Here is a 21926-nt window from a genome sequence, read left to right as displayed (position 1 = left end):
GATTTGTGATTCTCATTACTGGATCTGCTACAATAAGCAGACAATTTTTGGAGACAGTAAAAGAAAGGAAAGAGAGGCAAAAATATATCTGGATACATAGCCTAATGAAACAAAAGTGATTAGGATTGTGTTCTTTGATTTTTAGGCACTGTAGTAGCAGAATTATGAGGACACCAGGAACATTTGCTGTGACAGCGACTGTGTCTCAGGCTAATTAAGAACTGATGGGAGCAAACTGAAACATGAAGAGTAATTTGGACAAGGGATGAGAAGTAAGATAAGATTTGCACTGTTTGTAAAGCTGACAAACAACATAATTTAAAAATTCTAAAGCTTGACATTTTCATTACTCATTAGCTTCTAAGTGAAATTATTTTTTAGAAACAAACAAAAAAAATCCTGATGTTTTTTTAAGGAAGAGGTTTGAGATTTGTTGCTTATTTTTTGTCAGATGCAATGTTTACATCGCACAGCAGATATATATCTTTTTAAATTAATAAGCAAATCACTAAAATCTGCATATATTCTAGTGAATTTAAAATCCTGATAACACTACAACAATACATAAAACAGCTTGAATAAAAATGCTTCTATTTATTTTGGCAAACACATTTTAACAACAGTAGAAATCCATTCAACAGAGAAAGAAATCTGATAACAACCATACGGTCCTGCAAAGGGATTAGAGAAGTTGATGGTCTGTGAGCTAAATAACGATAAAACATTATTTATACCAGAAAGCTTTTCTCTCATTAAATGCGTTCAAGAAATAAAACAATCCTAACAAGTAAACAGTCTACAGCCAGAGTAGTGTAAGACAGTCTAAAAATGTCGCACTATTGTTACTGCTTTTAATCAGAGCACATTTGCTGATTGGAGCAGGAACCTGCAGTGGACAGCTCCCTTTGTGTCTCCAGCTTGTTGTGTGTTTGTGTGCGGCCTGTCTCTTTGTCTACTTTGTGTGTGTTCATCTATCTCCTCCTCCAGAGACATGCATCTCTTGTGACTGCTGCGGTGACACACACGCATACACACACACACACACACACACACACAAACACAAAGGGAAGGAAGACTGATTGCTTGCATGAATAGCTGTTAGTGTAATCTGCCAACACAGACGCATGTAAAGTGATGGGAGATGCCCTGGCTTTTTTTGTTGTTGTTTTTTTATGCTAAGATGGAGCAACTATTGATTAGCATAATGCACACAGAAATTGCTAACATACAAACAACGCTTTTAATAAGGAAACCTGTCTAACTTCCCATTGAGAAATACAAGTGTGTCTCGGGAGGATGTGAGTGGGTGGCAGATGAGACTTGGATGAACGTATCTACAAGTATTTTGTCAAGCTGTAACTGTAAGTAACAAAAATCAGAATCGGTATATGTTATTTTGACATAACTTTTGACATAATGATACACCACTACACATGATTACCAAACTGGAAAAAAAAAAAAAACTCTATGTCTTCCTAAATTTCAGTAGATGATTTGACTGTTTGCCATGGAATACCTGAAAGGCACCAACCGCGTTCACGTTCTCTATCACAGACGTGATAGATGGCTAACAAGGGAAGGAGTGAAACAGACATGTGAACAGAGCTCCTCTGTTCAGCTCAAGAGGCTCTCTTCATCAGTAAGAAGGTGACTGAGTCTTAAGAGCTGCACACTTATTGATGAGAGTGCAGAGGGGGTTTCCTAATGAACTCCTTTTTTTTTTAAAGGTGCAGAAAAATATCAGAAACCTTCGTTGTTGTTGCAGATCACGCCTCTTTAAAGAACATTCTTCCAAATACTGACACGTTAGATTAGGGATGCACTATGTATCTGCATTAACATTGGTATCAGTGATTGTTTAACATATCAGTACAGGCCCCATAAGTAAAAGCAACCCGATACTAAGAACTGATATTTATTTTCATCCTTTTTATGTTTGTTGTTTGTTTGTTTGTTTGTTTGTTTGTTTGTTTGTTTGAGTGTGTGTGTGTGTCAGTAGGAGGACGGGAGGAGGCTGGGCGTGTGGCATTTGTTTGGGCATGTGACAATGATTGTGATGCTGTCATGAAGACATTGTCGAGTCGGGGTGCCTATGCTCAAGTCCATCCTGACTCTCTCTGTATGTTGTTAAACAATGGTGGAATAATCTACCAAGCACAACTGCAATCTTTCAAGGGGTGGTATTATGTAAAATCGACTTTTTTGAGCTTTACAATATGTTATAATGTCATCCTCTCATTAAAAACATACTTCACAGAGCTCCCCTCCCCTGGGACTCTCTGATTCAGCTCCTTCAAACTAGCGCCAGCATCAATCAATACGCCTGGTGGAACTGCACATCTGCTGAGCTCATCAAATGAGCTAGTATTCAGTGAAATGCTTAACAGAGGTGTGATGTGTTGATGACTTCCTGAATACTGCTCCTTTAAGAAACTCTTGAACATCCAGCTCTTCAGAGGGCGTGTCCTGTCCCACCTAGTCCTGTCTGTTTCTGTACATCGTTCAATGCCTGAACTCTATTTCTACACTGTACTGACTAATATTCATTTCAACTAACTTATTGTTAACTTTGATAATAAATGCATTGTTATATTGCAGTAGTAGTAAGTAAATGGACTGCATTTTATGTAGAGCATTTCCAGTTATAACGACTACTCAGAGCGCTTAACACGAGAGCCTCTCTCACCCAATTGCACTCACAAACCCATTCATGCATAGCCATGCAGATCAATAGGCAACTTGAGGTTAAGTGCCTTGCCCAGGGGCCCAACAACATTGAGCAGACAACACACGGATTTCTCAAGTTTCTCAAAAACATGCTCAGCAATCTTTGGATAACTGTTGTTATCAGGAAACTATGGTATCTTCATTCATTTGCAATGATCAAAACCGCATAAAATACACAGTACATTGTTAATTAAAGAATTCAGATTTTTTTTGTCTCTACTTGAAATTCTGCATATTTTATGGGATACTATACCATCACAAAGTCTTTACTGAAATCAGATTATTTAGAAATTAGTCATATCTTGTCTTTTAAATTAACGACAAATAAATTATTAATAAATTAAATTGCGAACTAACTACATTTACTTATACAGAACCACACACCTTGATGAAATACAGATGGAAGTCTTAATAAAATGCACAACACAACTCAAATAATCTAATAATATACAAGGTCTTGGCCAGCACCAAAACAGTAATGTGTATTCACAGATGCAGAGGCAAAAATCGACACAGACAAGTTAGTTGCCTGAGGTGACAAAAGCAATATGAGCAACAAAGGTGAAGATGCAAAAAGGAAGAGAGAAATGGCACTAATTAGTTTTTTTTTTTAATCCTGCAGTGAGACTGTGTGCAGCTGAGCTATGAACTTCACAATTAAAGCAGAGACAAAAGGAGTGGCCCATGGAGCAGATCAGGGCGGGATGAAAGTAGGACAAGGCAGGAGGACATCAGGGAAAAAAGGCTCTCGTAATGTAACAAATGTCCTTTTATGATACTTTAAACTTGAGGGCACTACCGCTGTTGCTCTCTTTTCAAACGTCTGGAGCTGCTTGGCCATGAGAAGCCTGTCACGGCTGTCAAAACCCATCTGATGTTAGTTCGGCACCTGGCCTATGGGCTGGTTTACACCCATGTTCGTGTTCATTTCCATCACAAAGGAACTTTAGTGGCACTGTAGAGTATGCCCAAGGATTAAGAAAGAACTACCATATTGGTCTAGAAAAATATTTTTCCATGAAAAAGTTTAAACTTAGAAATTAAGAGCTGCACTATGTTAACCTTATGCGTTAATAAATCTGCGGCACTTCAGCTCGCCAGCACTTCCGATTGTTCTTATGCAACGTAAGACAAAGTACGTCACTGCTGTTTGTGCTTAAGTGTACTACGAACCTTTTCCTGTGTTTCCTCATTAGTCTGCAGAGGCACACGGGCCTGGAGTTTAGAGAAAGACAAAGGCTGGGGTCTCTCAAACAAGAGAGAGAGAGAGAATGAGTGAAAGCTCCGAGGCCTGTGGAAAAACAGCAGCAGGGTGATGATGGGCTAGCTTAGAAGGAAGAAGTGAAAACAGTTCTGTAAAATTTGCTCAGCTTAGCAGCAAACCTTTGTTTAAAAACCACTCCGTAAAATAAAGTGCCACAGTCAGTTTCACCTACTTTATTGCAAACTACGATTTAACTGGAACAAATATGATTCACAGTAAAACAACTATAGTGTTCTGTGTGTGAGAACACTGCATATGTTTTTAGATTTTAAAAAATGTGTAAAGGCGGTTTATGAAGACTAGTTAAGTTAGACTTATAAAACACCCATCAGCAACCAGAGAACAATCACCTAGCAAATATATTGATGATGGATCCATTCAAACCAGTTTGTCCCAGTATGGTGTTTGTATGTGCCTGGTTAGGTGTGAGCTGTTGTGGTTTGGCCACAGAAGGAAGTGCTTTTCCAGGGCAGCATTTGTGCGAAAGATATGTGCACAAAATAATCTGACTGAACACAACCTAAAATTCAACTTAGGATGTTATTTACTCCAAAAAACACTTATTAAAATCTCTTGGATATAACCATTAGCATTCTGTTTGATTGTAAGCTATACACTTCCAAAGATACCAGAGATAATCAGCTGGTATCTGATTATCTCTGAGCCTTTTATATCACTCCTGTACATTAAGACAAGAGTTACTAACACCCATTATTAATCATAAACTTAACTTTAAAGTTTTTATTTTTTTATTCTCTTTTAAATAAGGTACTTTCCAAACTGGTTTTCCCCACTAGCCTAAATGTGGAGTTCCACTGAGTCGTGCCAACTCATTTGCAAGGCTGCTGCAGTATGTAAATGCAACCAACAAGCTGTGCAATCTGTTTGTGGTACTATAGCTCCAGGCTTGGTCCTTTTTGTAAAAAAAAAAAAAGAAAAAAATTACAGTGTATTATCAATGTGCCTCTGTTTTTTCCCACCTTTCTAATTAGTAGAGTGGTCACAGCACAGATTTATTGCTCTGGTAGGGTGTTTAATAATCATGCTTTCAGGTACGGCATAATGACCTCGGGCCCTACTTTGTTTCTCTTTGTCACACAATACATCTCAGAAAGGACAATGGAGGACTCAGCAGACTGATCGCGACATGCTGACAGACTGCCTCCATGCTGCCCACACACACACATTCACACATTCATCCAAACACAAGACACACTGGGGAATACAAGAGGGCCCTTTGGTCAGAGGGACCTGAGCAGGGTCTGCACTCTTATGTAGCAGTCTGATCTAAATATCGTAAAGAGTTGTGGATTCGAAGGTCGTGTTTCATTTCTGTAAGTGTACACCAAAAGTCGTTTGACATTGTGTCTTCAGATAGGCACAGTCATAAATCCCAATGAGCCAGTGCAGGTCACGCAGAGCTTAATTTCCATGAAATGCTCTGCTGTACAGCAGCACTATGTGAGAGGCTGCAGTGAAGCACAGGAGCGTTCTACTAAACACTGCGTCCAAAGGCACCAGCTCTTTCCACACCACGGCCCAGCCTTCCTGTCACCAACAACTAATGACCGGCAAAGTGCGACTGGCAAAAGTCATCGCTCCCATATCAACTCCCAATGAAGGAGTCTAAATTTTTCTGACAGGATCTGCTATTTAGATACAAATTGAAGCAATCCTTAATTGCCACAAATCATGCTTCACAGGTTTCAGCCAATCAGCTGTTGAGCACAGATGCTGGTAAAGAGACGTAATATTCCCCTGAGATTCTATCTCATGAAACATTCAGACGGAATCGGCCACTATGAGGAATACACATAAACAAACATTTCTATTCTGCCACTGTAGGTGAGCTAAGCTTAAATATTATATTTTTGTCACTGATATATTTGTGTCCAGAAGGCAAGGAGGAACAACATGTAGCACGTGCAGCTTCTGCCCATGTCCTCCTTCAACTTTGGTTTCTAGTTTAAGATTCAAAAGTGTGCATGAAAGCAACTTCAAGACATAGGCAAGACGGACTCCATCACAATGTTTGGAGACTATTATCTTGAACCTTCTAATTTGAGATTTTGATTGTAACTATCTTGCTTTTAAGCAGATCAAAGCTAAAAACTGCTTAGATTCAGAATCACACAGATAGTTGTATCAATTGGGTACAGAATGACGTAAACAAGTAATTTTTTAGAGGATAAGTTGAAGACATGTCATCAGAATACATTTTATCAGGACACACTTCATTTGCTAGCCTTTCCCCTTTGCTTCTGTTTCTTATCCCATTAACATTTTCAACTGTATTTTTATACAAACTTATCTGTGGGATAAAATAAGCAAAAATCATCATACTTTAAGATGAAGGAAATCAATGCAACACAAAGTAAAACAACAATTTTGTCGAAAAAAAATCCACCAATTATAAAACTGTGATAATCTAAATTAGCTTCAGTTGCTTTTAATTTTATTCTTCACACTCTTCTTCCAATAAAAGAGAACTAGAAGTAGATAAGAGATATGTTGGCACTGAATGTCTCCAATGTATTCAGAATAAGAGTAAAGAATACATCTTTATTTTCACATGAAACCGTAGATAATCCAAATAACTCCCAAGTGTCAAAATTACTGCCAGGAATTTCTGTTATCTAAAGTTATAAGACCGAGTTGTTTAATGGGAACAGTGGGGCAGTTTCAGGAATGTCTGAGCTGATGTGGACAGATGACCACTTGTGTCCTCTCATTCCAGTATGGAAAGCACCAGTGCTTGCCAGTAGTTTTATAAGAGGTCCTGACCACTGAGTGATCCCACAATTTCTCAGCGTAACTCCACAGTCACCGGAGCAACAGCTGAGGCACTGGCATCCTGCTTCAAAGTGAAGCACCCCTCAATACACAGTGTCCCATCCCCCAATGGGCTCCACTCAAGATGTCTGCACAGCTCCAGATAATGTTCAAAGGTTTTCTTTATTCAAGGCACTAACCTAGAAAGCATTATTCTTTTATCGTCTCCTCATTTTTTGTTGGGGTAAAATAAGTGGCATAAGCAGAACAAGCACACTAAAGCAAGATTTACTGAAAAGAACTGCTTATTATACAACCAGAAAAAAAACACACACAGAGTAGAATTTATTGTGTACTTTCAATCTTTCTCATTAAGTTCTTCAGTACAAGTTTCATCTAAGAAAGATAATTGTATAATTGGACACATGGAGCGAGGGTTACTGTCATCTGGAGATGTAAGAATCAATCAATCTATGTCCTCTCTGTCAATTAATACTGTAATATTTTCCAAGAAATCCACCTATGCATATTTGATCGTAATTGTTGCAACTTAAAGACACAACAACAACAAAACATATAGACACCACTGTTAGAAAATGTTACAAAACTGTTATGAGAATCTCTTCGGAATGAGAGTATAACATTATTTAATATCTTGATACACTGTGCAGACACTCTCTCTGCACTGATGAAGACTAATTCGCCCAAATGCTTAAAGTGGCTGACAAGGCAGAAGAGTTGGACAGAGTGAAGTGTCTTGCTCAAGGACACATTGACTGAGACAGACAGAGCTGGGGTCTGAACCAGCAACTCATTGGTTATAAAACAGACTTCCACCACCGTTGCCCACCATATGAGAAAATGAAATCAACTTCTGCTATCACAAAAGTAATGGAAGATCTAATGTGTTGAAAGGCTGAAAGATTGAACTTGATAAGATTTGACAATGGAGGCAAAATGAGCAGGCATTTCTTTTTTTTAGCACTTAATGTTTTACAAAATGTCCCACTTTTTCTCATGTGCGGATATGTGCAAAAATAACATTTGGCATGCAATAATTGTTTAAAAATGCACCCCAGATATCACAATTTCACACTTAGGATGTCAATAATATATTTAACCTATTGAATGGAGTTTCTGGTGTCTGTGGCAACACTTGATAGAGCATAGTGTCCATACCAAAGCTTACAAAGAGTTCAAGAAGCACAGAGGAGAAAAAACAGTGCAGAAAATTTTAATAATTGCATGTGATATCACAAAGGCCATCTTTATTAATAATAACAAATCTTATGTGGCAAAATAAGAAACTGAAAAATGATTAACGGTACTTCAATAAAAACTATTTTGAATGAAAAGTTCAAAACCCATTAAATATGCAGCATGTTTACTGAAGAAAAAGAATAAAAATGTTGAATATGTATTCAGCGTTTTTATTGGGCTTACCCAATGTATTCAGTTAATCATTTTTATTAGGAAACTGCTAAACAGTTGATTGTGCTCCACAGATCGACAGAAATCACAAAGCAAAGAAGACCTGAAGCTCTTCATTCAACCTGCAGCTTGGATGGTATCTACTTCTAGTGGCCTACGTAATTATAAGTGCTTGCTTTTCTACCCTCAGCATATTGGAAATCTCTATAATTTATTAAAGTAAAACTAAGGTTCACCCATCATGGCTGAGAGTGCACTAAAAAGATGGCCAACTGGTAAAAACCTCCTGCGTCCTGCTGAGTCTAATTTTGTACTTACAAATTCTACTGAAGGTGGATGTAACATGCAGGAGACACAGGAAGTAACTAAAAATATTACAAGGTAGGAAATTCAAGGCAAAACAATGGTAGGATGATGAACTAAGCCAGGGGCAAATGTGAGAATGGAGCCATTAAAAAAAGTTTTGGCTGAGAGTCAGAGTGTGATGGAATCAAGTACCTACTGGAAAAAAAAAGCTCACTGCACTCTGAAAACAGGCTAGGACAAATACAGAAGCAGGACAGAAAGAGACTGGAACACAGAGAGAGAGAATAAAGTGCGGCTTTGAGAATCTATGACCCGCCTCTTACTTTGCATTCCCCAGTCTCAGTGTCCTGATATTTTTTTATTTTTTTTTTGTTTTGTTTTGTTTTTTTCGCCTTTCCCTTGGCAGGCCATAAAACCTGGAGGGAAGCAGCTGAATGTGGAACACACATAAGTAATGTGGCCAGTCAGGTGGATTATCTTGCTCCCTTACAGGACGGGGTTTTGACGGAAAGATAATCAGGATGCCAGACAGTCACGGCAGAGCTGGAGCATTCTCCTGTTTCACTCTGCTCCCTGCTGCCCCTCCATCCACTCCGGTGACGTCAGCTACCCGACTCTGCTGCAAACAGCACACCTGCTGGTATCACAGTCCATCTGGCCCAGCTCCATCACTTGCTCAGCTCTCTAAGCACAAATACAGGTCTGTTTACAACCTAGGCGCACTCCCGCAGCACTACAGTAAATTTCGTGTCCATTTCACCGTGGCTTATTGGGGAGAAGAGGAGCAATTACAGTGTAACCTGTTGACAACACCGCAGTGGCAAGACTTATTAATATCAGCGTTTCATTGTTTGACAGGGGCAAAGATCTATTTGTGATGTGCAGAGCGTCTCTAATGATGGCTTTCCCCATTTCTTACAACTAAAAAGCATCAACAAACTGAAACGTTTTTGCTAGAAATTGAAGTGACAGGTCCTCTCACCTGCTTTTTTGTCTAATCGGCATGAACACAGAACCTGCACAGTTATCAAAGCAAGGCTGTCAGAGACAAATGGCTCAGGGAAGCATTTTGAAAGATTGCTGGCTTGTTTTAAGTTTCAAAGCAGCATGTTTTCTCTGAGAAAATCCAGTTTTTCTACTTGGTGTTATTAAAAAAATAGATAAATAAATGTGACAGCTACACTTCGGTAACGTTCATTTTGGAAGAATGTAGATTAGCAATGTCCAACTTCAGAGTTATTTCATGGGATTGCCTTTGTCTACTTAACGTGTGGAACTAATGGAAAACTGCATGGAAAACTGAATGGACAAACGAAAACCAGTGGCAAATAAACTGACATAAAATGGGAGACACATCATTTAAATAAGTACGGAATTCCATGCTTTCATTACACATCAACAACCATCATATGGCAACTGGTTTTTAGGTACCATGAAGCAAACTTATGAAGTTCTACAGTACAAACATGGAGAAGAATAATTGACTCTGCTCACACATGACCAAAACCAAACTTTCTAACCTTCTGAAACACAATATGGTATGGCTGTCTACACATCATTCAGATCACACATGGCAGTGGACGCATCATGCTGATGGGAATGCTTTTTGTCAGCAGAGAAACCAGTCAGAGTTCATGGAAACACAGCTGGAAACAAATACAGGACAATCCTGCAAGGGAACCTTTCATAGTATGCAAAAGACCTGGACCGGAAGACAACGACCCAAAACATACAGCCAGAGCTGTACAGGGAAACGATCTGGATCAAGACTGAAAATCTTGCGTCAGGACTTAAAAAATTATAAGGTGTCTTCTCCACCCAATATGAGCTTGAACTACTTTGTAAATAATGGGTAAAAACAACATAATTCTCATTGACGGTTAAAGCAACAGTGGGTAAATGCCTCCCCCCACTGCAGATTTGTAAACACACTGCACTATTTTTGGATGTTTTTGGTGGGAGTTAACGCCAGCATTGTGGCTTTCAGGCACTGATCCTCTGTTCAAACACTCGCAGGAGCAGACACAATTGCAGCACTATTCGGTCCTCTGCGGAGCGGTCGACAGGTGACTAACCTGAATGGTGCACGTATATTCCGAATCGTCCAGCAGCCTGACAGTGCAGCTGTATTCCCGCTCCAGATTCCTGAGGCTGCCACTCATGAATCGGCTCAACATCTTCTCCACAGATTCGCCGCTGTGCCTCTGCGTCTACGGGACCAGAACAATAAAAACTCCACACCAGCGTGCAAGTGAATGTCACACCGAGCGCACTCCCCGGTCCCCTAAACGGCCAGCAGCCGCGTATTCAGCCACCATTGTTGTCCCGATTAAGTTTTCTTTGCAGTGGGGGTCCGTGTTGTTAAGCGTAAAATCCAAAGGATGCCCGCATCCAGATCCGGAGCCAGATCCAGGAGGCAGCTCGGGGGATGGTGTGTGTCTGTGGTCGAGCAAAGGATTATCTCTCACCATTCACCGCTGCCACTTCGGCAGGCGGGCGGGTCCCAGTGCAAACTGACGTCAAAGTGAGCCAACAGGAGAGTGAGGCGTTTTGTCTGGGTTTTAGGATTATTTCCAATACTGATTTTTTTTTTTTTCAACGCTGCAGCTTCTCTGACACAGCTATCTGCATAGCCACAATACGGGTTTACAATCATAAATAGGACAATTCGTTGTTTGTTTGTTTGTTTTTACCTGTACTCATTACACTATTATTTTTTACCCAGATTCATTCACCCAAGAGAACCAAGACTCTTTTGTGTCGAGATATAAATAAATAATTTTGTGTGGGATCAAAACCATTTCTAAAAAAGACATACTTGTAAGGAGTTACGCGTAAAAGAAATGTATTTAAAACAAGCTACCAGTTTGATTTTCTGGTTTGCAATAAACCCTCACAAGGTTGACCCCCAAACCCCTGACCTCAGGTGTCTCAGCAATTCATGTTTCTGTGTCACAGAATGAAAATGAAGTGGATTGGTCTGCCACCTGCAGGTCGTACATTGAAGTTGACCTGAAATTGACTGATGTGTGTATTGGAGCACACATCAGTCGAATTAATTGTCGTTATTTTGTACCTAATTAATGTCACCATGAGACTACCATAGATGAAAAAGCTATCTAATAAATTGTGTGCATTATTTTTTTCAAAATGTAAATGACGGTTCATTTTTATTAAGTTATATGGGATAGACAAAGTAGGCGACACACACAAATACTAATACTGTGCCCTAAAAAAGTTCCCATTAATAATAAAAATGTGGCGAGATATGTTCAGAAAATAATGTTTTTGCAATTGAAAAATGATGCCCGGAAGACTTCCAATCTCCTTGCCGTGACCCGGATTCGAACCGGGGTTGCTGCGGCCACAACGCAGAGTACTAACCACTATACGATCACGGCGAGCTATAGCCAGAGCTGGGGACCGGGCCTTCAAATTAAGGTACATGTAGCGACAAAGGTCCAACTATTGTGTTATGTAAAATGTTTTAGACGTTGTAAAATTATTTCATATCAGTCAGCAGCGTGCACCTCGAAAGTTAATTTGCTTTATTTTGACTTGCTTCACATCGAGATAAGAAAGGTAAGTAACTGCTTTAATCATCTTCAATAGAAATTGTAGCTTTACTTCGACTCGCTTCTAGATGAAAGTAAAACTCGTTAATCTTTTGACGCTGTTACAAGATTTTGCAACTTTGGCTAGCTAATGATACATTTAGTAGCCAGATAAACGCCCAGACATTTCTCTTTCATGTGAATAAATGCGGTTAATAACTCAGGATATTGTTAATATTGTTAATAAATAATATTGTCAAATTATTTATTAACATTGGTAACATTGGTAATTATACCAAATAATTCGTCCTAAAATAATGACCTCTTTTTTTGCAATAAGTGATTTTGGCATTGAAATCATCCCCTTTTTATTGCCAAGGTGATGTAGGCAAAATTACTTTTGGCAAAAAAAATGACTTGGGCCATTTTGACAAACTGCAAGTTGATTTTTATCACAGTGCCTTGCAAAAAGTATTTCTACTCATTTGAACTTTTTCACATTTTGTCTCATCTTTTTCTACAAATGCAAATTTTTTAATTGGGAAATTTATCTACTGGTAAACCATTATAGCTGTCTTACTATATTCATTGTCCTTATGTGAACCCTGCCTCGGTCTGCAGTTTTTTGCAACCTCTAAAAAAAACTGCAGGAGTTTACTCTATTCAGTTCCTTCCATCTTTTCATCAGCTCTGAGCAACTTCACTATATTTCTGCAAAAGCTAACATTTCTATAGCATAATGCACCATTGCATTTGAGTGCACAAAATTGTTAACAGATTCTCCCACCTGATCTGTGGACATCTGCAACTCCACCAGGGGGTGCAGTGAGCCTTTTTACTACTTCCTGGGATTAGGGAGATAAGCACATCTTTGTTTGGTTTGCAGTTGTGCAATACATTTCCCGTGCTTGAATCACTTGTTCAAAGCCTGGGAAATTCTTTTAAAACCCATCCCTGCTTTAAACCTCTCCACAACTTTATAACTTTGACCTTTCTATAGTGTGCCTTCTTCTTCATGATGTTGCTAATCCTCTAATGTTCCTTAATAAACCTTTAAAGCCATCTATAATAAACTTTATTTATGCTGAGTTTAAATTGCACACAAGTGGCTTATATTTACTAAGTGATTCCACAGGTTCTTATTTTGAGTAACAGAGGTTAGGGCAGATGACTAAAAATACTTCTCAGATTTCAATTTGGAGAAACTTTTCCATTTCAAATCCTAAGAAATGCATTAAAGTTATAAAGTTTAAGGTGTATGAAGATTTTTTTCAAGGCACAGTAATGTGGTCAAATGAACTCAAGACCTCCCTCATGAAATAAGCTTACCACACAGTATCCAAAAATGTACAAATTCCCTAATGAAAAACAAGTTTTGTTAACATATTTGACTTTCACATTTATTATCGTGTGGATTTTGTGAGGGAGAAATTAAATTCAGCTTACTTCTGTGGTTTAATTGTTCAAAAACAAACTGAATGAGAAATCTCCTTGTTAAAAGAAACTACAGCATTTATTCTTATGTTAAAACAAAAATAAAACTACATATCACAACATTTTCTAAAGTTCCACAATGCAGAGATTAAGGTAGTACTGTTTATGAGATAAATTATTAAAGTAATGTATTCAATAGGCCAGCCAGTTTGCCACTGAAATAAAAAGTGTTCTTCACAAGAAAAAAAAAATCAAAAATATTACAGTCATCTTTTAAAATTTCTTTACATTTATGTATTTTATCCATTTATGTTCTGCAATGAAAACAAACATAAGCAGAGTATAAATCTTCTCAGTCTACTTATTATCATCAAATTACAGACAAAATGCATTATCAAATACTGTAAAAAAAAAACAGGAAAGAAAAGAAAAGAAAAAGCTTTACAGTATTTACTCAGATGGTTGGAAATCCAGCAGTTCATTCTCATCGTTCTCTTCAGGTTCATTGCTCCATGCAGTTGGAGTTTTGGCAGCGCACTCTGCCTTTCTGGTGAAATGTCGATGCGGAGCAGCCAGATTCTGATGCTGCTGTGATTTGCTGTGTGAAATGTTGCCCGTGGTTTGAGCTGTAGCACCGTTTGTTTTTTTGTCTCTCGTGTGATTCTCCCTGTACAGCTTACAGGACGCAACCAGAGGCTTTCCAATGTCCACCTGCCGGCTTTCTGTGTGCCGCACATTACTGTCCTTGTGAGTATAGTGTAGATCCACCTTGAGTACTACTGATTCCTATCAAAATGACAAAGGAATCACACTCATTGTAAAATAAATGAACAAAATGTTTAACAGAAAGTGAAGAAAATATATATATTAGTGACTACATACCTTCAGTTTCTGGAGAGAACAAAGTCTTAAAGTACAGTCAGGGTTAAGCGTTTCATTTAATAGTAGTGAGTCCATATCCTCCGAGCGACCTGGCCTGGAAAATATGTCTTCCGTTGGCTAAGAAATGAAACCATACAAATTTTGATTAATATTGCATGTGTTGAGCAACTACAACAAAAATATTTGCTCTACATCACCCCTGGCAAATTCAGAAAACAAACTAACCACACGATGGCAGTATAATACGAGATTACACATTCAGACAAATACATGTATTGCACAAGAGGAGTGTATGACACTGCTTTGATTTCCTGCTTTGTCATTGGTTGCACTATGCTGGAAGCCCATATTTGGAGAGGACTTCCTCAGACATGGAAGACGGGGGTGTTAGTGGTCATTATAGAGACCGGCAGCGGAAACCGACTACATTCCATCACGTCCAACGCGGAATATATGTAAATACAAGCTGCGGTTTTTGAATCCAATATTGACAAATATTTGTGACTGAAGGCAAGAAGGAAGTAATGTGTGTTTAAGATATAAATTTGTGCACACTGCACACCTTTTTATACTCTCTTTGTAAGCCATTTTCACCTTTCAGATCTGTGTATTTCCTGCTTTGATAACAGTAAAGTCTGAAATAAAATATCTGATTGTTTAAGCATAACGTAAATACTTACAGGGTTGCTACTTAGCGTGACAGTACAGTCCTGGGTTTGATCAGGCGTAGCCTTTATAGTCGCAAAAGCAACCAGTACATTGGAGAACAGAGCTGAGAAGCTGACTTCCACTTTCACACCGCATGGAAACGTCAGCTGCTTCTTTCGTGGTAGCTCTGAAAGAAGAAATGAAAACGTTTCTTGTATATATAAACTAAACAAATATTTTCCTATTCAGACTTTTTTCCATTTAAAGAATGAAGATTTTATTTAGCAGAGCTACTGATTGCCTTTCTGTAATTTCAGCTAGCCAACTTAGGCAACACAATCATTTCTGATCAAGAAAAAATCTCACCCAGGTTGTGATATCAAAACTGAATTTCACAATGGGTCAAATTAGTTTTAAGTAAGTCTGACATGTTTAAAAATAGCCTCATTCTAAGTAAGAATGAAAATGGGTATTGAACCGTGAACTAGTTCCCTATTTTGATGTATCAAATACTATGACTAGCCATTTTTTTTTTTCAAATGGTATTGAAAATAACTTAAACCACAACCATTTCTCATGGGCTGTCACAGGCTGTGGCGTAGAAAGTATGAAGATCACTGAATGGTAGATTTACTCTTTTGAATTCATGGGGCACAAGTAGTAGGTAAACTGAGATTAGCTTTGAGGAAACTTATCTGTCAGGGTGTGTTTGTATCTGGTATCAACAGCAACATTTTCTTAAGAACTTAAACAGAATAAAACACAGATGGGGACTTCTCCATACTCACCATTTGCCTGCCTCCAGCAAACATCTCGTAGGTGTAGTTCTCTTGTGTGACCTGCAGTTCGAACTTTATCTTTGAGGGATCGTGGTTCTTTCATGGTGTGTTTTATCTCTACTGCCTGCTTGCCAGTTACAAGAGGGTCTTTACCAACATCTGATTTAGAAGCAAGGAGAAAGTGTATGTTAGTCATGGCATAAAGCCAAAACTGACTCGTATTACTGTGCTGTAAAAAGTATTTTCTCCCTTACATGTTTCTTCCATATTTCTTTTTTTGTCAAACTTAACATGGGTTGGACTAATTTAAATGTCAACAAAAGACAACCTGCAACATTCTAATATTCTTAAAGCTATTTACAAAAAAATTTGTGCGGAAGGACAAGACGGACATAAAGATTTTTGAAAAGTTTTACATCTAATGTAAAACTAACCCAGCATTTCAGAAAAATAACATAATATAGTATGACGCTTTCAAAACAAAAGAAACAAAGTGAAAAGTTCACTGTCTTACTCAAAGCATTTTACCTTGAAACTTAAATCAAATTGTGATTATGCGACAAATACTTTTTAGCAGTTCAAAACATCAGGAGACTCTGAAATAATAAAATGTTTTAAAGGTTTTAGTGAAACGTTGATGTGTTTCTCTTCTGATCATGAGACTGGATGAGTTCTCCAAATCAGAAAGTGATGAATGGGTACGTTATGGAGGATATGATTCACATGAGCAAATTTGAGGAACTGGGGATATTTGAAAAATGTAATAATGTTCAAAATAACTGATTTGTCAAAATTGTAATTTTGGAAGTTATTCTGGACATTCAAACAATGGAGATATTTCAAAAGCTGACAGTTGTATAGAAAAAGCAGCACAAAATTGGGGAGAAATAAAAAAAAAAAAGAGGATGTGCCTTTGTGGCTTCCTAAAAAGATACATTTTACTGAGATAGTTTTCTAGCCAATCGCAAAAACAAATCTACATATTAGTTTGTCTAAATAAGTTCTCGAACACTTCAACACAGTTTGCCATCAGCAGGGGTTCATGTCTCGCGTCTGCTGATTTCTGAGTGACCCCTTGAGAGCGGAGGCAGGGGTGGGGGGTACCGAAACGGCAAAGCAGCTGTCTCGTTCCCCGCGGCTCTCAGGTTTCTTGGTGTTCTCTCGCCAACAGTGTGAATTTCCAAAGAATGAGGTCACATGCTACTGGTACCCCAAAAATGTGTTTCCCCAGAGCCCATCGAAAAAGACAAACATGCTTTCTCAGTGGGAGAATTTGATATCCTTACATCTGTGATCAATTGACCACACCAAAAAATACCAAGTAAACAACATTAAAATGCAGTGCTAGGGGGTCATAAACCTTGTCTGTGCTTCAGGCAGCATATCAAAGGACAACCTGTTCCCTTCAGTGCTGTTTACACTGAATCTGTTGGGGCCATTACAAAATAACACTCAAAAAATGTAGCCAAATAGAAAAGTAGATAAAGTGTTAGATGCTATCATGTGCTAGACTGACATTTGCTTCTCCAAAAAGATTTAAAAAATAAAAATTTGAACTGATGCCAAAGGTATTTCTGTAGTACTTTTGAAACACTCACCTTCAGACACTCGCTCTAAGACATGCGTGACTTTGGCTTCCTGAAGAATATGCTTGTTCAGGTACTTTGTGAAGATGCCAGTACTCTTGCCCCCATCCTGGACCTCGTAGGCCTCAGCATCCTCGCATCTGAAAAGATTTACAAGGTAAATGTGAATCAAACAATAGTTTTCTTTGATCTTGCTTTGGTTTTCAGTGTCAACCATTTATTGTTTCAACATTATCTATATAAATTTATACATACGTGGCATAACCATACACTGTGTTCCCATTTGGTCTCAATGCCTTGATGACTGATGGTATACAACCCTGGTTGTACCTAAAGAACATTGTTTGAAAAAGTTCTGGTGAGCTTCATTTTTTATTTTTATTTTTTTAATTGATAGAACATTTTGTTTTCTCCTATGAAAATTGAAGTTGATCCGTACACATACCACTTTCTACAGGTGTCCAGCAGGATGACACTCATGGCAGTCTGCCTTTCTTGCATTTGACTCATGACCCTCTGAACACAAACGCAATTTTTGGTTTGGTACGGCTGTGGAGCGTCGACTGCGACCAAATAATTCCTCCCGGCATGCTCATACCCATGACCCGCATAATAGAAAAGGCCTGTTAAGTGAAAAGAAAATGTATTAAATTGGATCTCAAATCTGCTAATTTCATAATGAAGAGATTCTAAAGTCCCGGGGTGGAAAAAACTTAATATTACGTCACGGTCACAAAGAGAATCAAAAGGACAGCTGATGTCTTTTTTAAGACACAGATCACAGTAGCAAATAGTATTCTAGTGTGCCATGACCGTTTCCTTCTTGTTGCTATTTTATCATAGACACAATTTCTAACTATACATCTATACTAGTGTTTCTCTTTCCACTGTTTAAGAATAGTATTCGCTTACTTCCCTTTTAACAACCAAAGCTACTTTTTGATACTAAATGCTGCAACACATCCTTAATAAATAAATAGTTTTTATACTAATGAGTTGGTTTTTTTTAACTTCTGCCTAAATCAAGCCATTTATAAAAAAGTGATCTCATCTGCACACTTATATACACCTACACGATTATAAACAAGCCAATAGTTCAGGATCTATGAAAAACAGCACGGGACGTGAGAAGGGGAAGTTAAAAGCAGCATTTCACAACGGTGAGGTGCTTAATTCACACTGCTCAGCACGTAGCCAGTCTAGTCAAAAATAGACTCACCATAAACCCCCCTGTCAAGAAGCTGAATGAATTTGTCGATAGCAGCCATCATCTCCTGCCTGGTGAGGTCCAGCAGGGAAACAACCCTAAAGCCGAGCTGCTGCAGCAGGTTGCCCAGCTCGTGGACGTCCATGACGGGCGCCATCAAACCAGGGTGGGAGTTGTAATTCAAGTTGCCAATGAGAAGGGCGACCTTATCCGTGGCTGAAAGTGAGAATGGGATGAAGAAAGATCAAATTATAGCGCTACTTTTCTTTTTTACTGTGCATTAGAAATGGTCTCTTCCGCAAAACTGTACCTGTTAGTGGAGGCTGTTCAGGTTGCACTAAAACATTGAAAGAAAAGCAACACAAGATTAGCATTTGTGGAAAAAAAAAAAAGAAATGAGCTGAAATAGTAGAACCATTTGTGGTTATTACTGCATTAAACAGAGTATGAACCATAAGCAGAAGAAATGTTGGTTTCACTTCACATCACTTTCCTGCTTTGTGTCTAAGGTTTGGACTAAGAACTATTTGGAGACTAACAACTTCCTTTTTACTCTGTAGAAATGGGAAAGTACCTCTACCACAATGGCAAAAAACAAAGCCTTTCGGATAAATCAGCAGAACAGAAGGAGTATGAAGAAAATCTTGTGTACCTACAGTTTCTTTTACTCAGAAACAAAGGCAGTAATGCAGGAGGGAAGGGTAGAAATTAGGAAAATATGTTTACAGTTCTGTCTGAGACTTACCAACATTGATATCAACAGGCTCAGTCCATCTCTCTTCTAAGATGTTAGATATCGAGCACAGATAGGATCCGCCATCTTCTGCTGTTGCACCATCAATCTGTAAGATTTTAAAAAATTATTTACTTTTATTTAAGCACACTTCCACAAATGCAAATAAGAGATTTAATGAAAGAGTTTCTTAAACAGGTTGGTAAACGAGATTGGTATGACTTACCAAGCAATCGTTATCAGTAGCACAGTGAGCAAACATTTTCTATCTTGCCTCACCTGCAGTATATCACTGGTCTTGTCCAGCAGGGGCTGTCCATTTCTGTACCACTGGTAGTGTGGAGTGGGGATCCCAAAGGCAGCACAGCGAAGGCTGAGTTTTGTTCCCAGTTGAACTGTTTCTGGTTTGGGATTGATAGCAATGTGCGGCTCGCCCTGCCAGTCAACAGGCAAACCTGAAAAGTAAGCGGCAGAGATTGTTATACAGGTATGGAATTTGTCTTATGTGGAACATATGGCTGTATAAATTAAATGAGCATAATACCTGATTTATCAATGTCCAACACTTTCACCTTCACCCATTCGCTGAAGACGTAATTATGAAAGTGGTCATTGACTCGGCAGACATATCGCTGAGTTTTAGAAGCTCTTATAGTCAGGTCAGATTGAGTACCACCAGGCACCTGGGGAAAAAAACGCGTGTGAACACATTTTAGTGTTGTTAACTGAAATTGAAACTCTCAGTCATTTCACCCCTTCACAAATTTCTACCCACCAGTTAGACGGGGGGGCGGGGGTTGTTTTCTCCAACTTCTAATTGTTAACCACAAACGAACCACTTCAGATTGATGTACTAAGCTGTTGAGTACCCGTTTATTTCACTTAGAAGATGGTGATGAAATGTGGAGATAAATAAATTTAAATGATTAAAAACTTGCACACAATACAATTGTATGTGCTTTTCTGATGATTACATTCATCAGAAAAGCACATACAGTTGTATTGTGTGCAAGTTTTTATATGTAAAACTTGTTAGGTTGCACCTTTACCAGTTGTAAGACAAATTTCTGACAACTGGTGTAAATAAAGGTAATAAATGATCATTAAAATTAGTAGCGCATGATGCTCTCATAGTACCCTGTATGAAATGTGGCAGTAGGATTCAAAGTATCCCATTAAAATACATATACAAGCAATTAACTTGGATCTATCACAGATCTGTCAAATTTCATAAGTGCTGACCCAAATAAGCATGAGAAAATATTACATGTACAATTGAATTAAGCTGTGACTACTTATTCCCATAAGTCATGAAAATACTGAACTCTAAAGATACTCAATGGTACATGGACATACAAAATAGTTTGTTTCTGAAAAATAATTCGCAGGACCCGCCTCCTCCCATTTTCGTATGAACGCTGCAAGATATTTGTCATCTATTGATTTATATTAAAATGTTTAATTTTACAAATGAAAACATCAGATGCCAAACTGTGGGGCCTTGTTAAAGGTACGAAATGAAATTGTTCTACGAATCGAACAGTGTCAGGCGGCTCCATTTCACCAAAACAACCAGACCAGTAAAACATTTGTGGGGCAAATGACCAACTCGAGATCTCCCGTTTCAGGACAAACAAACACGGAAATGTTCACCAGAGTTTAATGTTCCAATAAATCCCCTCACCTCCTTCTCATCTTCAGAGAACCACTGGTAGCTGAGAATGCCTTTGCCCTCGGCACGGACTCGCAGAGTAACTTTGTGGTTCACGGGTACGCACACGGAGACAGGGTGGCGCACAATGACGATTTCTGAAACAAATCACAACAGATCATCAGTCATCTGAAATCACACGCCGTTGTGATTGTTTTGACACGAATCGCACTGAACGGTGCGGTGGCAAATACAAACCTGTAATCATTATGGGGCAAGATCCGGTCATTTGTGCATTTTCCTCTTCTTACATCAGACTGTAAGAACAACGCCGTAAAAAAAGAGCATATAAACACACAAAAAAAAGTACCTAACACATCCGGCTGAATCGCCCATAAACGTTCACTTCTCATTTCCAGTGAAGCAAGTTGTAAGTAACGTCTTAGTTATTTTTGCTGCGGTTTGTAATATTTCACTGCATACCTGCCGTCAGCCTCGGACCGGATGAGCAGTTCTCTGATCTCGCACAGAATGCGTTTTCCTGTCCTAAGTCTAAAAAACCTCTAATATATAAACTCCCTTTCCCGGAACAAGAGAAAGCGCACATACATTACCGTAATTGTACGATTAGAGCATTCAAAATGCAGGCTAAACGTTAAATTATGAACAAAAGCCCGTCAGAAACCTTTAGGTTTCGTTAGCTGTGAAATAAAATTCACCTTCATACTGGAAAAAAATGCATGATATGAACTCCAAGCTTTCCTAGATCAAAATTAAGCATGCAAAAGAAATTCAAAGGGAGCTTCATTTTGAGACTTTACGGTAGACGAGCGAGTTGGCTCCTTTTCCATGCAGCGCAAACCGCACACTGAGGTCACAGTAACAGAGATAGTTTAAGACACTCCCCCAAAGCTCGTCAAACTTAATGGAACAGAGATAATTTTTGTTTTAG

General features: G+C 38.6%; 2 protein-coding genes and 1 non-coding gene across 4 annotated transcripts in view; all 3 read right to left on the bottom strand.

Moving 5' to 3' along the window:
* frmd5a (FERM domain containing 5a) overlaps positions 1-10991 on the bottom strand; it is a 49762-nt gene extending 38771 nt beyond the window's left edge. Inside the window, exon 1 of the mRNA XM_007566384.2 lies at positions 10576-10991. Coding sequence (XP_007566446.1) covers positions 10576-10677 — 102 coding nt within the window. The 5' untranslated portion in view covers positions 10678-10991. The remainder of the gene's footprint in view (positions 1-10575) is intronic.
* An 838-nt stretch (positions 10992-11829) lies between these two features.
* On the bottom strand, positions 11830-11901 carry trnah-gug (transfer RNA histidin (anticodon GUG)). Its single transcript has one exon. It is a non-coding gene; the product is annotated as a tRNA-His (tRNA).
* Positions 11902-13542: 1641 nt separating this feature from the next.
* Positions 13543-21567, bottom strand: malt3 (MALT paracaspase 3). Of its 2 annotated transcripts, none has more exons than XM_007566382.2 (15): positions 21458-21567; positions 21233-21291; positions 21008-21132; positions 19868-20006; positions 19603-19778; positions 19336-19432; positions 18901-18927; positions 18603-18806; positions 17829-18006; positions 17639-17713; positions 17396-17523; positions 15807-15956; positions 15051-15205; positions 14371-14487; positions 13543-14274 (listed from the first exon to the last, which is right to left on the bottom strand). In XM_007566382.2, exons 2-15 carry the CDS (start codon positions 21261-21263, stop codon positions 13939-13941), a joined length of 1938 nt encoding a protein of 645 aa, XP_007566444.1. In that variant the 5' UTR covers positions 21264-21291; positions 21458-21567; the 3' UTR covers positions 13543-13938. The 2 variants fall into 2 exon arrangements, with proteins under 2 accessions (XP_007566444.1, XP_016534309.1); XM_016678823.1 differs by having other exon boundaries at positions 21233-21303; positions 21455-21551.
* Positions 21568-21926: the final 359 nt, after the last annotated feature.

Source organism: Poecilia formosa, unplaced genomic scaffold, assembly GCF_000485575.1.
Source record: "Poecilia formosa unplaced genomic scaffold, Poecilia_formosa-5.1.2 Scaffold191, whole genome shotgun sequence".
Taxonomy (NCBI): domain Eukaryota; kingdom Metazoa; phylum Chordata; class Actinopteri; order Cyprinodontiformes; family Poeciliidae; genus Poecilia; species Poecilia formosa.
The sequence above is the reverse complement of the archived record's forward strand: the minus strand, read 5'-3'. Positions and strand labels throughout refer to the sequence as shown.

What these genes read in the sequence shown, in the direction of transcription:
- malt3 (XM_007566382.2), bottom strand. Translation starts at nt 21,263, where the DNA reads ATGACCGGATCTTGCCCCATAATGATTACAG. An exon ending in CTTAGAGCGAGTGTCTGAAG is followed by an intron (nt 15,957 to 17,395) that starts GTGAGTGTTTCA and finishes CTTCTAAATCAG; the next exon opens with ATGTTGGTAAAGACCCTCTT. An exon ending in GTTCTCTCCAGAAACTGAAG is followed by an intron (nt 14,275 to 14,370) that starts GTATGTAGTCAC and finishes TCATTTTGATAG; the next exon opens with GAATCAGTAGTACTCAAGGT.